A 15592-nucleotide genomic window follows, 5' to 3' on the forward strand; every position below is an offset into this window, starting at 1 on the left:
ACCAAGGGGACTGTAAAGATGTGGATGGTTTTGATAATTAAAAAAAGATTTAAAATGTTGTAAGACACACATTTATAATAGACATTTAATAATATCCCACAGCGAATTAATATAATGACTACAAAGCTCAAATCATGTCACGTGCACATATTTCAGAGATCCTCTCCCATGGAGATTAAAACTCGTGACGTGTAACCTGGGAATAATGCGGAACCACTTCACACGATGTCACCATTTTGATTTCTATAAATATGCACTTATTTTTGACTAAATACATAAATCTCCATCTAGTAATTAAAAAATAAAATCACTCCTGATTCCTATGGTCATAACTCACCCGGAAGTAGATGTTTTCTATAAATTCTTAAGGCAAAACACGTCCTATTTTTGTTCTATGGACTATGAAAATATTAACTGCTTTTTTTAATGACTAATGGTGTCGTCCTTATTATTATTTTTTTTACTAGATATATAAATGTCCATCTCGTAATTAGAAAAATAAAGTCACTCTTGATTCTTATGGTCATAACTCACCTGGAAGTGGATGTTTTCTATAAATTCTTTAAAAAACATATTTTTGTTCTACGGCATGTACTGTTGAAAAAAAAATACCTGCAATGTATTCTAATGTAAGAGTCACAATAAATTGAAAACATTATTACAATAGATTCACTATTAAACTAAATATATTAAGTCTTTAAAGGGGTTTGTGTGCAATTTAGCAGTTTATTTAGGCAGTTGTGTATACAAACGATTCCAACAGTTTCCATTCGGATACGACGCTAACACTCGTTCGGTTGGGTCCCTTTACACAAAGCAATTTACGCAAATTCCACTCCAAAACATTTTCCCCACACATTCTTTTTTTTTCCCCCCCTACATACAAAAATCAAAACACACCCAGAGTTGTAAGCCAAAAGTTCGCCCTTCGCAAAACTTAACGATTCAGACTACGTATATTCGATACTCTCATTTCAACAACAACAAAACAAAAAAAAGGTCAACTTTAGGCGTTCAGTCGGAATGAAATGTAACAATCAAAATATTTTCAAACTATTTTTTTTTTATATAAAGCCGTGAACATCAGCAACCGCTGACATCGCTGCATGAAAACACAATATGTATCTAACAGTGAAACAAGAAAAAAAAAATCATCTCCAACCACCATCATGGAGCAGAGGTCCGCAGTAGTTTGGCAAAAAAAAAATAATAAAAATATATATATATGTTTTAATATATTCCCATATGTTAATTAAGACAGGGAATTAAAATGGGCCAATAATCAAAAACAAAAGAACTGCACTGCAGCAGTGAGGAACCATTTTCCCCCCATTTTTAGTTCTTGTAAATTTCTGACAAAAAAAAAACAAAAATCAACCTAAATGTTCATCATAAATCACATATTAAATGTTTTTTTTTGGGGGGGGGGCATATGTAGTTTTTATAGGTTCCCCACCCCTGCCAAATAAGGCAACCTGACAGCAGACAATGATAAGATTTCCATGACAAGTGACACATTCATAAGTCTGGTATAGAAATATGTAATGTTTCTCTACGACTGCAATTAAGTAAACACACAGGGGTGGGAAATACTTGCGACATTTTTTTTTCTTTTTAACTAAAACAGACCACCAAAAAAGCCAATTCTTAATCATCACGACACAATAATTAAAAAAAAATGAACAAATGTCAAATCAATCGCTATCATGGGGAGGGGGGGAGAAAATCTCAGGATTTCAGCATTAAATCGCTCCTAAACAGTACAAAAATCAGCCTTATCAAACTGCTCCATTTAATTTTAAGATTGTCAACAGTCAAAATACTGTCAAATTTTAAATTGATCAAGCGGGCACACAATTTCTTGGCACAACTAGTCAATGAACGCCCCCCCCCCCACGTGTTTGTTGGCGTGAGGAGAGTTGACAAGTCATACAGATGAGGGAAAGGAAAAATATAAAAAAATAAAATGAAAATCCAGCACTAGATTTCGGGAAACTAATATTTTCACTTGGGTGGGTTTACGCCGCATTGATTCGGTGGCAAGTCCCACTTTTGGGGGGGGGGGGTCAATTTCAGATTTTAGTGTCACTTACACAAGCACAGAAGTGGAAATACTTTGAAATATACCAGTAAATTTTGTCAATCAGGTCCTTGTTCGATCCCCTCCCCTCAACCCCCCGATATTAACGTAAATTACAAATAAAGCATAGCCAATTAATTACGATTGAAACGTCCACCATAAGGAAAATAATGCGATGTTGACCCGTCGTTTACAACCAATACGGGTGGGGGGCGTGCGCCCAGACCAAATAAGACCTAACATTTAATATTTTCAAAATTTACGTTATCTTTTACGTCCATGTATGTGTAGTTTGACGCATGCAGATGTAATCGCAGGATGTGGAAATCAGAATCAGCTCTCGGCTTGGGCCTGTCGTGTAAATCCACCCTTGTACAGTGATTTATAACTATGTTATTACACATACATGAAAAAAATGGCGGTACAGTGTTCCCCTGATATGTGCAGGCTGATAGGGACAAGACCCCTGCCGCCAATAAATGCACAATTAATTGACGTTCCGTCTCAAGATTTTTCCAAGAGCCTTTAGATGCAACAATTTGGAATCGAAAAACTATTTAGATAGGGCTATGTCCTCCCTCAGTATGATCATTCAATAAAGGGAGGATGAGTTAGCGCGTATGTGGGGGAACACTGTAAAGACAAAGCTGGGATGAGTTTAGCGGGAGTTGGGCGATTGCACTTCCTGACGGCCCGACGAGTCTGCCGCCGGTCAGTCACGTGACGTAGACACAAACGAATTAAACTAGAGCAGCAGGAATGAAAAGAAAAGGTGTGCAAAAAGGGGCTTCTTCCTTCTCTCGCACAGGTGAAAAAAAAAAAACGACAAAAACTTGGATTTTTTTTTTTCCATATTTTTTGCACTGGAAGCTGACTGGCCCGACAGCACAGCGAATTCAGTGTAATCACTTCACAAGGTGTTAATATGCCGGCTCCCCGAACCCCCAGAAAACAACCCCCCCGCCCCCCCAAAAAAAAAAAAAAAAAAAAAAATCGCTCTCCCCTTCGTCTGGTTAGCGCGGCTCACCCACCGCGCGGCGCCGCTGTCCCGGCCCGGGCGGCAAACGGATTGCATGCTTATTGCTATTAAGAGACGCGGAGAGCAAACAAGGCTGTGGCGATCGCCGCGTGCGGAAGGAAAAAGTGCGCGCGCTGCGCGTGGCGAGCTATCGTGCGAGCAGTTTGATGAGGTTGGCGCACATCTCGAAGAACTCGATGGTGTGGCTGCCCGGCCGCGGCGCGGCGGGGACGTCGGCGCCGCACGTCGAGTCGATGGACGAGGTCAGCGAGGACGCCAGCGAGCCCTCGGCGGCCGTCTTGGGCGGCGGGCCGGCGCCGGGGGAGTCGGCGCCGTCCGTGTCGCTCTTGACGGTGGCGCGGTAGTTGCCCACCGACCCGGAGCGGAGGGGGGTGGCCGTGCCCGATTTGGTTTCTAACATGTCGTCTGGAAAAATAGAGGACAAAATGTTTGATTTCGGGTTTTTTTTGGGATGGGGGGGGGACACTTCCCCGACTTAATCCACGCCTCTTAATACAACCCCTATCACATCGTAGTTATAGATATTTATTAGTACAGAAAGAACAATTATATCATGAATTGAAAACTAATCGATTGACAGAATAATCGCTATCTACCGTAATTCTCGGGCTCCAGAGCGCACCTGGTTACAAGCCTCACCGAGTACATTTGTAAAGGAAATACCGTTTGGTACATATATACGTCGTACCCGTGTAAAAACCGCAAGTGCCCACATTGAAACATGAGATATTTACAAAGAAAGATGGTACACAGACAGTTTCACGCTAACGCTAGCGCCGTGACAGGGTTAAAAAAAAAAAAAAAAAAAAAAAACTATACCGGTAAAAATCACTGAGACACGGCAGTAACACGCTAGCCCTGCACGAACAGGGCCGGTTTAAAAAAAAAAATACTGGTAAAAATCACAGACATGGCGATAACATACTCGCGCTGCGCTAACAGGTCCTCTTTAAAAAAAAAAAAAAAAAACAACAACTTACAGATAAAAAATAAATAAATAAAAAAATCACTGAGACACAGCAGTAACACGCTAGCGCAGCGCTAACAGGGCCGGACCGGTAAAAGTCACTTCCTCGGCACATATATTCCACCGGTCTCACTCTTACCTTTTCCGCTCGAGTGCCCCTTTGTGGCCGTTAGAAAAAAATGCACAAATTGGCCGCATGACCGCATAAACCGCAGGGTTGAAAGAGTGTGGAAAAAAGTCGCGGCTTATAGGCCGGAAATGACGGTATTTTGATAAACATTCATTTTGACTTTGACTTAAAAGCGTCCAAATCGTCTGATTGTACAATCTCAATTTGTAAATATATCAGATTGCAAACGGGGTCACGGAACTGATATAATTTATATCCCAAGCTATTGAGGTATTTTAGTCTTCACCTAAATTTGAGAAAATGCGTTTCAACAATCCTTTTAAGCAATGAAAATTTTAACTTGACACCAATGGAAATTTCCACTGGCCCACGGCGTCTTACTTCACGTTAGCATGAAGCTGACAGACAAAATCGTAAGGTTTGGTTGAATATTTTGAGTGTTGAGGTCCACAAAATAACTTTTTTTTGACGTCAGTTTTACAGTAGACTTCGACTGGGCGTCAGAAAAAACTTGAAGCAAACACTCATTGCCTCTTATTTGGAGAACTGTGCAAGCCAGAAAGCGAGAACATGCGCCAACGAAGACTTTAAAAATTGTTTTCAGTAACTTTAGATCGCAGATTTTCATCGGGTGTTCGCAAAAGTACTTAAGGGTACTTATATTGAACATGAAAGTGGAATGCAAAGTATCATGAGTGGTGTAAGACATGAACAGAATTGTGTTAATGAATGACCGAGCCGGCCGGCTGGTCTTGGGACGTACCGTCTATACTACGGAAGTCGAGGAGGTAGGTTCGGCTGTCCACCTGGTACAGTTGAAGGCTCATCTTGGTCTGCAAGCCGGTCACCGGGTTTTTCCTTCTCACGCGTAAATAATAAGGGTTCACGACCTGGAAGAGCAAAGAGAAAGGTGGGCAAAAAAACCAAAGTGTGGGCCTCCCTCGAAAGATCGGTCCAAATGACGGCCAACGAGTCAACGGGCGGGTCTCCAGTTCACCTTCCACTCGTAGTCCAGCTGCTTCATGGCGCGGCACACTTCCGTCATGATGTCGTTGGGTCTGCTCTGGCTGCGGATGCCCAGGTGCCACTTGGCCCGCCGCACGCCCTGGTGCTTGGACTTCTGCGGGTTCAGCTCGTCCAGCGTGTGGCGCGGCCGCGGCGGCGTCTCCGCCACCAGGAAGGGCACGCGCTCGGGGTGGGGCTTGACCGAGGCGGCCACCGAGGCGCCGGACGCCGTCAGGTGCTGGTCGTCCAGGAAGGAGTCGGGCGGGCTGGACGCCAGGTAGAAGTCCTTGGCCTCGTTCATGATGCGGCGGTTGTCAATGATGAGGTGGTAGGCCACGGCCAGCGGGTCCTGGTGGTTCCGGCTGTAGATGCAGGCCAGCACCTCCTCCTCGGTGCACTCGAACTTGTCGCACACTTCCTTTAGGGCCTCGTCGTCAATCATGTTGTTGCTGTAGGACGGGTCCTCGGGGAACAAGTACTTGGGAAGGTCCTGCTTGAACCAGTCGTCCTCTCTGTGGGGGAGGCGGGGTCAGAACGCAAGTCAAGGGGCAACCGTCAATGACCGACGCCCGAGAGGGTCAAAGAAATTCCATAATGCGCGACTTACTAAACCTCATTTCAGCCGGCAAAGCATTTGAAAGGATCGGCGATATATTCTAGAAACAGAAAATCTCATTTTTTCTCCTCAAAAATCTAATTTCCAATTTTTATCTTCACTTACAGAAGTTTCAAAAAAAAAAACGTTTAAAATGAGTTTTATTTTCCCTCCTTCTGCGATTTGCTTTACATCTCATCACAATTATATATATATTTTTTTTAAAACCAGCAATAGCGTGCATCAACTTCCATAGAAATGTTTAATGCAAATGTATTTTTTTTTCTTTACATACAACAAAAATCAATGTTAGTCTTTTAAATCATTGTAATGTATGCTAATTTCTATTTCCCCGTATAAGGCATTTTGAATTATAGGTTAGCCTTCGACTACAGCGGTGTCTCGGTTCTCGACCGCGATCCGTTCCAGGAGGCCGGTTGAAGAGTGAAACGTTCGAAAACCAAAGCGCGTTTTCCCCATCACAATGAATGGAAAATGAAATAATGCGTTCCAAGCCTAAAAAAATTATTTTAAAAGCTTTTCCTCAGAATAAACTGCATAGTAGAAATACATGTATAGTTTAAATACTTTATATAATTAAATCATTTAAGAAATATATTTATTTTTTGCTTAAAATGTATGCTTAAATTGTTTATTTGCACAGAAAGTACGTAACGTACAAAAAAAATGTAACTGTCACATCTATCTATCTTTCAAATCCTTCTTGAAGTCGACAGTTTAGAGTTCTACTTGCCTTCTTTGGAGAACATGATCGGGGGTTAATGTTGCTCAATTGGAAGAAAAAAAAAAGTCACTACCGGGACAGGAGTCTGTGGGTCAACTGGTTCCGTCGTTTCTGTTTTTTCTGGGGGTGCGTTAAAAAGCACAATAACAAACCGACTCCCGATTGTCGTTCAAAAACCATAGCAAAAAAGTGTCTAATTTTTTGTTCAAAAACCGATTTGTACGAAAACAGAGACGTTCGAAAACCGAGGTACCACTGTATTTTTCATCGCGTGCGGATTTGGAATATATCGACCGACTCGAAGGCGGACCGGCGCCACGGAACCGACTGCGGCTCACCTAATCTCTTTGATGGTGGCCCTCTTCATGGGGTCCACTTGCAGCATGTGCTTCAGGAGGCTGGTGACGGCGGGGTTCAGGTACGGCGGGGTGAAGAAGATCCCGTCGCAGATCTTCTTGAAGAGCGTCGGCACGTGGTCGTCGTCGAACGGCAGCGTGCCGCACAGCAGGGCGTACAGGATCACCCCGCTGCTCCAGATGTCCACCTCGGGACCGGCGTACAACCTGCCGGCGGGCGTGACGAGAAAAAACAAATATGAAATCATATTTAAACGCGTCTTGAGTGTTTCCAGGGGGAAGCGGTGAGTGTTCGTTGCCTTCCTGAGATGACTTCAGGGGCGGCGTAGTTGGGCGAACCGCAACTTGTCCGCAGGAATTCTCCATCAGACATCATGTTTGACAAACCTGTACACAACAAGAGATTCAATGACATCATAAATACAATTTTTTCATGATTATGCATTCACTGTGTTTGTAGAACAAAGAGAACATAGGCGGACTTTCAGCGGCTTTGCAACCCCCCCCTCACCAAAGTCGGCTATCTTGGCATTCATGTGCGCGTCGAGCAGGACGTTTTCCGGCTTGAGGTCCCGGTGCACCACCATGTGGCGGTGGCAGTAGTCCACCGCCGAGATGATCTGCTGGAACAGTCGACGGCTCTCTTTCTCCTCCAACTGTCGGGAGAGAAGAGGCGCGGATTGGTTGCGAGGCGACGAACACCTCGAGTCGCGTTTTGACATCTCGCTTGAGAAAAAAAAAAATTGTGCAAAAACCAACAATAACGGCGAGTTCTTCTCGCCTGGTCGCTTTCAAAATGGCCGCGCGTCATTGCCGGGCGAATGTGACCTTTCGTACGTGACAAGTGAAGCGGAAGGAGATCAGAGCGCCACAATCCAATTGGATAAATGCAAAATAATGTAGATTGTCAGAAATTTGATGTATCTTCAAATAATTCAGAGACCTTATTGTACTCTAAAAGCGTCGGTCTTACATAAATGGGCAAATACACCTGTACTTAATTTTTTTTTTTTTTTTAAATACCCTGCACCGCTTTTGAAATTACATTTTTCAATATTTGGCCTATATGTCTCTCTCAGAGGAAAAGGTTCCCCACCCGTGAGCTAGAGTAACATTTTTACAAATATTTTTCAGCGAGGACGAATACGTGCTGCGACTCAATTGATTGATGTGTTGATTGATCTGTTGATTTCAAATATCAGTTGCTTAACCCTTTCATGGGCAGGGTGGCAATTTTTTCGCCTTATTGATATAAAAGTCTCCTAACAGGCCACAATCAAGGAAATAACACTTCTTTTTCATTTATGGTTCAATTATATGATACCTTGAGAAAGTCATGTTGGCTCAAGAAGGAAAGGGAAATAACTCCCCCATTCCATTATGGTTTCAGATTAAAACACTTCAATATTTTGATATGCAGAAGGATATAATGCGTGAAAATCATGATGTCCCAAAAACGGGACGCTGCCCACGAATGGGTTACTTAAAGGGTGATGACTACTGTAACGTTGATGCTAGTTCCTTTAGCCTGTATATTGCGTTTTGCATTGTGAGTTAGCATCACGCTAGCAGACTTCCGTAAGTTATTTGGTTTGATGACAGTACAGTGCGTGTAGTTTTCTCTTTTATGCCGGCGACCCCGAACGGGGGAAACACGGACTTGAATATTACCTTTCCGTTCTTGCAGATGTGGTCAAAGAGCTCCCCTCCCGAGACGTACTCCATCACCATGAAGATATCCGTCGGGGTGCTGATCACCTGATACCTGCGGGAATCGCGTGATTGGCGGGTTAGAAACGTACACGCTCAACAGCAAAGGGAATTGACAGAAGGTGTTCAGCAGTTAAGCACTGTAAGCCTGACCAATATGTCATTCAACTTCTTGTGATTTCAAAACAATTTTTCAAACATGAAATGCTGCACCCATATTTTTTTTTTTTTTTTTTTAAGTCAATCCGGACTCTGCTCCTGAAAGCAAAAGTGGCTCTTCCCAGTTGCAAAGCCCTGAAAATGCTCCGGCCTTGTTGCCGTGTCTGGCTCGGGGCCGCCTGCTCAAAATTGGCTAATTTCAGCTAGACAAGAATTAGCGTGTGTAAAGTGTGATGAAATTCTTCATCCTTGGTGTAATTGGACAGAAGGATGCCATGTTGTAAACAAACTTGGGAAATTCTAGATTGTGAGAAAAATAAATAAATGCACCTGTTTTTTAACCCTTCAAATTTTAAATTTCACTGCTAATTCTAGAATTATTTTTGTTCTTGACAATTGGTAACTACACAAAAATCCATCCATCCATTTTCTTAGCCGCTTATCCTCAAAAGGGTCACACGGAGTGCTGGAGCCTAATCCAGCTGTCAACCGCCACCTGAACTAGTCGCCGGCCAATCACAGGGCACATCGAGAAACAGCTGCACTCACAATCACACCTACGGGCAATTTAGAGTGTCCAATTAATGTTGCATGTTTTTGAGATGTGGGATAAAACCCACGCAGGCACGAGGAGAACACGCAAACTCCACACAGGCGGGGCCGGGATTGAACCCTGGACCTCTGAACTGTGAGGCCAACACTTTCCAGCTGAGCCACCGTGCCACCTCTACATAAAAATGTTACACAAAAAAACAAACAAAAAAAAAAAACCACCGGATGCGACGGCCTTCTGAAGCAGACCGCAGACAATCGAGTTCTGGTCAAAGGTTCGCACGCAGTTTGTCATTGACTTTCGAGCGATGGGCAGAAATGCGGGCGAGCTCCTTGGCTGTGGCCGGCCACCGCATTGCTCACAAAGCGCCTCCGTGTCGTCCTGCACAGGAATGTAAGCTCCCCTTTGTGTGTTTGTGTTTGAGATGCCATCTTTGCCGCCGATCGGCCCGAGTGTGCGGCGCGGCCCGTGGAAACAAAACAGAATCCGCTCCTTTCGCGTGAGCTGCTTGCTTGACAGGAATCTTAAAATGTTGTCTGTACAGTTAAATATTCAGTGTAATACTGTATGTTCGTGTCCTGCTTTTCATTCAAATACCCTAAAGCACAGGTGTTGAACTCAAGGCCCGGGGGCCAGATGTGGCCCGTGGAGGCAAATCATGCACATCCACTACCATGATTTTTTTTGTTCAAATCTGTACCAAAATTTCAAATTGTCTTATCATGAATGATAACATTGAGATATGAAAAGCATTTCTGTTACCAAACAACAATAGTTGGGAAAAACCCATTACCCTAGATTCCTAATTCCAAAACTCGTTCATAAATTTCATGTGTAAATATGATGAGGCGGTTAACGATTTTTATCATTTCACAGCCATAACGGCCCTTTGAGGGAAACTGCAAATACAACGTCCCCCGCGACAAAAATGAGTTTGACACCCTTGCCCTAAAGCACAGGTCTCAAACTCACGACCCGGGGGCCAGATCTGGCCCACCACATAATTTTATGTGGCCCGCGAAGCCAAATTTAGAACGTCAATTTCTATGACATAAAAATCTGTACCAAAATTGTCATATAATTATAAAAGATAAAGTTGAGATATTACAACCATTTGTGCGTCACCAAACGTAAATAGTTGAAATACACGTTACCCTTGATTTCTGATGCTAAAACTAGTTCATAAATTGATGTAAATATGATGAGATGATTAAATATATATATCTGAGGGAAACCGGAACAACAATGTGGCCTGCGACAAAAAATGAGTTTGACACCCCTGCCCTAAAGCCTCAAAAGAAGTACAGGTTACTTGACACACCCGAGCTGTTGTCTTGCTGAAATTAGCCCGTATGGAAGGGTGGCCCTGTTTAATGCACGTGAGCGAGTCTATCTTTGGCAACCATAAAACCCGGGGCCGGACCTCGGGCGGCTTCTAACTGTTGAAGAAGGACCATAAAGAATTTTCACTTGGAGATGCGGCACTTCATAGAATTGTTAATTAGGGTGTGTTGCAAGGCATCCGTTTACCCTTTGGCTTCAATGTAGTATTTGAGAATCGTTTCAGGGAATTTTTGGGACACACGTTCCCTTCAAACTTTCTGAACAGTCCGATCAATGACCCCCTGTTCGGTGTCAGTTCAGACAACTTCAGTAATATTACATTGCGCACAATTATGAGGGGATAAACGGGGCTCAGACAGATCTCGTTCCGAATGGATGCCCCCTGGAAGCCGCCATCCGAGGCTGCAAATAACTCGGTGGGTGGGATTAGGGAATGTGGCCGCGGGGCGTAATCTGCCGCTTACAGTTTAATTATGTGAGGATGCCTGAAAAGCTTGAGGTTCTGGATCTCGCGGCGGATCTTGCCCACCACGTCCAGGCTGCGGATCTTCTGGCGGTTCAGGATCTTCACGGCCACTTGGTGCTTGGTCAGCTCGTGTTGGCCCACTGGCAGGAGACGCGCAGAAAAAGCAAAATTTGCACACATAAATGCCGCATTTTATTTTTATTTCAACAAAGCATTCCATTCATTGTCCAAGATTTTTGTAGCTTTTTGCACTAGTCAAGTTTTTCACATGTAGCCCAAAAGGTAAAAGGTAACGGCAATGCGCTCCCAGCCTAGCGTACTCTACTACTAAAGCATACATTTTAAGGAAAAAATAAATACATTTCTTAAATTATTTGATCATATAAAGTATTTAAAATATACATCTATTTCCACTATGCAGTTTTTTTTTTTTTATCAGGAAAACAAAACAAAACAAAAAAAAAAAATGCTTTAAAAAGTCCAGTTTTTTTAGGCTTGGAACGCATTATTTCTTTTTCCATTCATTGTAATGGAAAACATCGATTCGGTTTTGGAACAAATCACTTCTTGAACCGTTTTCTGGAACGGATGGTGGTCGAGAACCGAGAAAATATTATATACACACACACACACACACACACATACATACATAGATACACACACACACATATGCACACACAGGATATTTAAATATATTCATAAATGTACTTCATGTGAAATCTTAGGGTTTTAAACACAGAGAGCTGTTAACAGTATATTGTTTTGACTGTAACTTTGTTTCTATCGAATGCTGAAAAACAAAAACACGTCAGCATATATAATTTTTGTTGTTTTTTTTTTTTTTTTTTGGACAGCCTGGAACGGATTAATGGACTTTCCATTCATTTTCCTGATAAAAGATGATTTGCGATACAAGGTTTTTGAGACACACGTGTGAGGTCAAGGAATGAAGTACACTCATAAGCCAAGGCAATACTGTCAAAACTTAAACTCGGCGGATATCGGTGACAAATACGGTATCGAACATCCCTCATCAAAACTATAATGGCACAGGTGTTACTTTAATTCCGGTAATGTCACTTTACTCCGCTACTTTCCAAAAAACACAAAACACAGTTCTCCCACGCCCCGCAGCGCCATTACTGGCCCGCGTTGCTTCAAAATAATTTGCCTATAATTTTGAATATCCACCAAAACAACGTGCCCGGCGGCTTGACGTTTTTCATTTTTATCATCATTTATCGTGTTAGCGTCAATTACAGCAGGGATATCAAACATACGGGCCGTGGGCCAGAACTGGCCCATAGAACACATTACCTCTATTTTTTTCAGTAAATGTCAATGTTGTTGAGATATTTACGTTTTAAGAAAATAAAATAGCCAACGTCATAACTTCAAAAGAGGGCGCTTTGGGGGAACCTGTGTAGTGTTATAAGGCAGGGGGACAACTGCACGATTATTCTGAAAATTTCCCAGTTATTATTTTTTTATGGTCATCAGACATCATGAGCTAGGTTTTAGACCATCGTGACACAGGTTACTTTTAACGTACTGATGAAATGTTGTCACCGTAGTAATGGCAGACAATTATAGCCCCACCCGATTATCAGTCGGCTCAATTAACTGGCAATTAAAATTGAAAATCATGATTTAACTTTATAAGACATCCTGCTGAGGCTCAGAGCTGCCTACAGTTTTTACTACAATTACAAAACAAAGACATCCATTGTTTAAAAAAAAATTGCTAATCAGAAAAGTTGAATAATAATCATATGCTTGAGGTTATTAAACAAAGCGTTGTATTTTTTTTAATCAAAAAATTTGACGCTCATACATTATCTTTTAAAGCAAATAAAATATCAGCTCCAAATATCGGCTATTGCTCTCCTCGACTACTACCGATCGATTTCGATCCATCTCTTGTTCGGTGTGATGAGTCAATTGCGGTGAGGTGAGATTTACAGATGGATGTAAAAAATGTATGAAAATTTCATAATTTCATTGTCGTAATTTGTTTTACAAAATGGCACATAGAGTATATAAACATAGCACTGTGAGCTGAAAGTCGCACACGTGTAAAAGCAAAACACTTTCAAAACTTGTTATAATTGCACCTTTTTTTTTCCAAAATATGAAATCGGAGGCTGCTAATATGATTTGCAACAAGTTAATAACTGTGACCATTGTCCATGAAGTAATTGTAATTATTTGCACAACAGCGGCAATAATTGTGGATTTTTATTTATGGTGTATTAAGATACCAAGATTATGGATTTAATAACGAATTGGTCTTAAAATAAGACCCTTAATTAAAAGGAATTTGCCATCCCTGAATGAGAATAAGAAAGAGGTCCGCTTCTCGTTGGCTAACTTGACAAGCGACCGACTTGTGGCTCTCCGGCTTAAAAAAACAAAACAAAAAAACCGCTGCCCGGAACCAAGCGACGTGCCTCTCACTTAAGAGCCGGGCCCGGCGTCGTTCACTGGCCGCAAACAAGTTGGGCGAACGGGGAACACCCAACAAGTGCGACGCCCTTTTCACGGGGGGCTTGAGAAAGTTAGCTCGGCGAATTAGCCGTTGATGCTAAACACCTTCACCGGCCACCATCTTTCAATTGAACTAAGTGAGGGGAGGGGAAGTGAGGAGGGGGGGTGGCTGTCTTCTTACCTTTAACCTTCCCGAACGTGCCCACTCCAAGCGTGTCGCCGAGGATATAGTGTCCGATTTTGACCCTGCCTTCATGTTTCGCCTTGTCCGTCGCCATCTTCTTCGCGGAGTGGCCTCGCTAGCCAGGCAGCGAGCGGCGGGCGCAGACGGACCGAGCTCCGAGAGAGCCTCCGCGCCTCACGTAAGTGGGAGGGGCCGACGCAGAGGACGCCGCTCGCCCGACGGATATGACGTCACGCGGCGCCTTCAGGTTCCCCTCGGAAACTCAAATCACTAGCATTGTTTCTCTACGGTCATTCCACAATTTAACATAAAACTAAATCAACAAACTACGTATAAACACAATAACGCCATTGTTATTGAGTCTCTCCAAAAAAAAAAATTATACATAAATTGTAAGTAAACGTCCTCACGTCACTCTTCTGTTTTCACTCAACGTGCCTAAACAAAACATTTTGTATCTGTTCAACACAACCAACAGAATAAACCAGAAGTGTGGTTACAATTTTTTTTGTATATATTTGGAAAGTATGCGTGAAAACGTCACATAGCGCAAAGATTTGGGAGGTTGATAGTTTCAAAGCAACCCCGCCCCCCTCCAATCCTACCCAAATAAAGGTCTTTTCTAAAATGGCATTGATTTCCATTTTTTTTCCCACAATTTCAACACATAATCCTCACTTTGTGCAAGCAGTGTGATCACTGATCTAACAATAAAATCAAATAAAGACTGGATAGCGCATACATATCGAGCGGTATGTCGATGTCGGTGTGCCGCCATCTTGGTACTCCCAAAACGTGTGGAGGACATGGTTAACAGGTTGGATTATGGTGGGTTTTTTCCTCAAAGATTGACATGTAGAATTAAAACTGGTCGTGTGAGCTTGACATTTTTTTCAGTTCTGGCAACGTGAAGGATTTTTAATTCGACTTGGTAACGCAAAAAAGGCTCTAAGTGCAAAGGAAAGACATAGAACACCGTGACTAGCAAGAAACCTTGAATATTGCCTAAAGCCCGATTTCCGTGACACATTAGCTTTTCCCAAAATACGATGTGAAGCACCATCATTATAGCACAGCCAAAAACTAAGCATTTTTTGTCATAAAACCATAAGATTTGAAGTCAATCAGTTCAATATATTTTTGGAAATAAGGACTCGCAATGGGAAAATACATGCTAAACGTTGTTGTTGTCTCTGCGACCTCCTATTTCAACTTTTTTTCTCGCGTTTGAAAATCAAATTCAATTTGCAGAGTTCTGTATTACAAAATTCATCAAAATTACTCAGGAAAATGTATTTTCTTGCTTATCTGTTGATGAAGTTTGTTAAAATATTGACATCGCTTTTTCGCGAAAAAACGCCTGCCTATCAAGGTGAAGCAGAGTGAACAGTGAACAAGCATAAACAGAACTTTGTTCCAGTGAATTAAGCTCATCAGAAAATTTAAAAACCAACCAAACGAGCTTTAACAGTCTCAAAGTAAATCTTTAAATCTTACCTGTGGAATGTTTTCTCACAGCCACGAAACTGGCGATTAACCCTGCACAGGTCGGCATGCTTGTTTTGGGAGTATCAAGATGGCGGATGGCGACTTCAGTTTTTGTGGCTAATTTTATTTTATTTTTTAGATCAGTGAGTGTGATCAATAGGTGGCAGCAGACAGCTTAACGACGACACGAAAACAGTGCATGTTAGTGAGTGTTGTACAAAAAGAAGGCAGCATGTTCTGAGAGCTTAAGTATGTTGGCATGTGGACACCAGATCAATTTTGCT

The 15592-nt window shown here is 42.4% G+C and overlaps 1 protein-coding gene across 3 annotated transcripts; it reads right to left on the minus strand.

Moving 5' to 3' along the window:
• Positions 1–706: 706 nt before the first annotated feature.
• On the minus strand, positions 707–15510 carry prkaa1 (protein kinase, AMP-activated, alpha 1 catalytic subunit). Of its 3 annotated transcripts, XM_061802244.1 has the most exons (10): positions 15318–15510; positions 13818–14104; positions 11148–11289; positions 8589–8682; positions 7429–7573; positions 7217–7304; positions 6900–7124; positions 5214–5733; positions 4980–5106; positions 707–3524 (listed from the first exon to the last, which is right to left on the minus strand). In XM_061802244.1, the coding sequence occupies exons 2-10, from the start codon at positions 13912–13914 to the stop codon at positions 3247–3249; spliced, it is 1716 nt and encodes a 571-aa protein (XP_061658228.1). In that variant the 5' UTR covers positions 13915–14104; positions 15318–15510; the 3' UTR covers positions 707–3246. The 3 variants fall into 3 exon arrangements, with proteins under 3 accessions (XP_061658228.1, XP_061658229.1, XP_061658230.1); XM_061802245.1 differs by lacking the exon at positions 13818–14104; XM_061802246.1 differs by lacking the exons at positions 13818–14104; positions 15318–15510 and having other exon boundaries at positions 11213–11289.
• Between the last annotated feature and the right edge of the window lie 82 nt (positions 15511–15592).

Source organism: Syngnathoides biaculeatus, chromosome 17, assembly GCF_019802595.1.
Source record: "Syngnathoides biaculeatus isolate LvHL_M chromosome 17, ASM1980259v1, whole genome shotgun sequence".
Classification (NCBI taxonomy): Eukaryota; Metazoa; Chordata; class Actinopteri; order Syngnathiformes; family Syngnathidae; genus Syngnathoides; species Syngnathoides biaculeatus.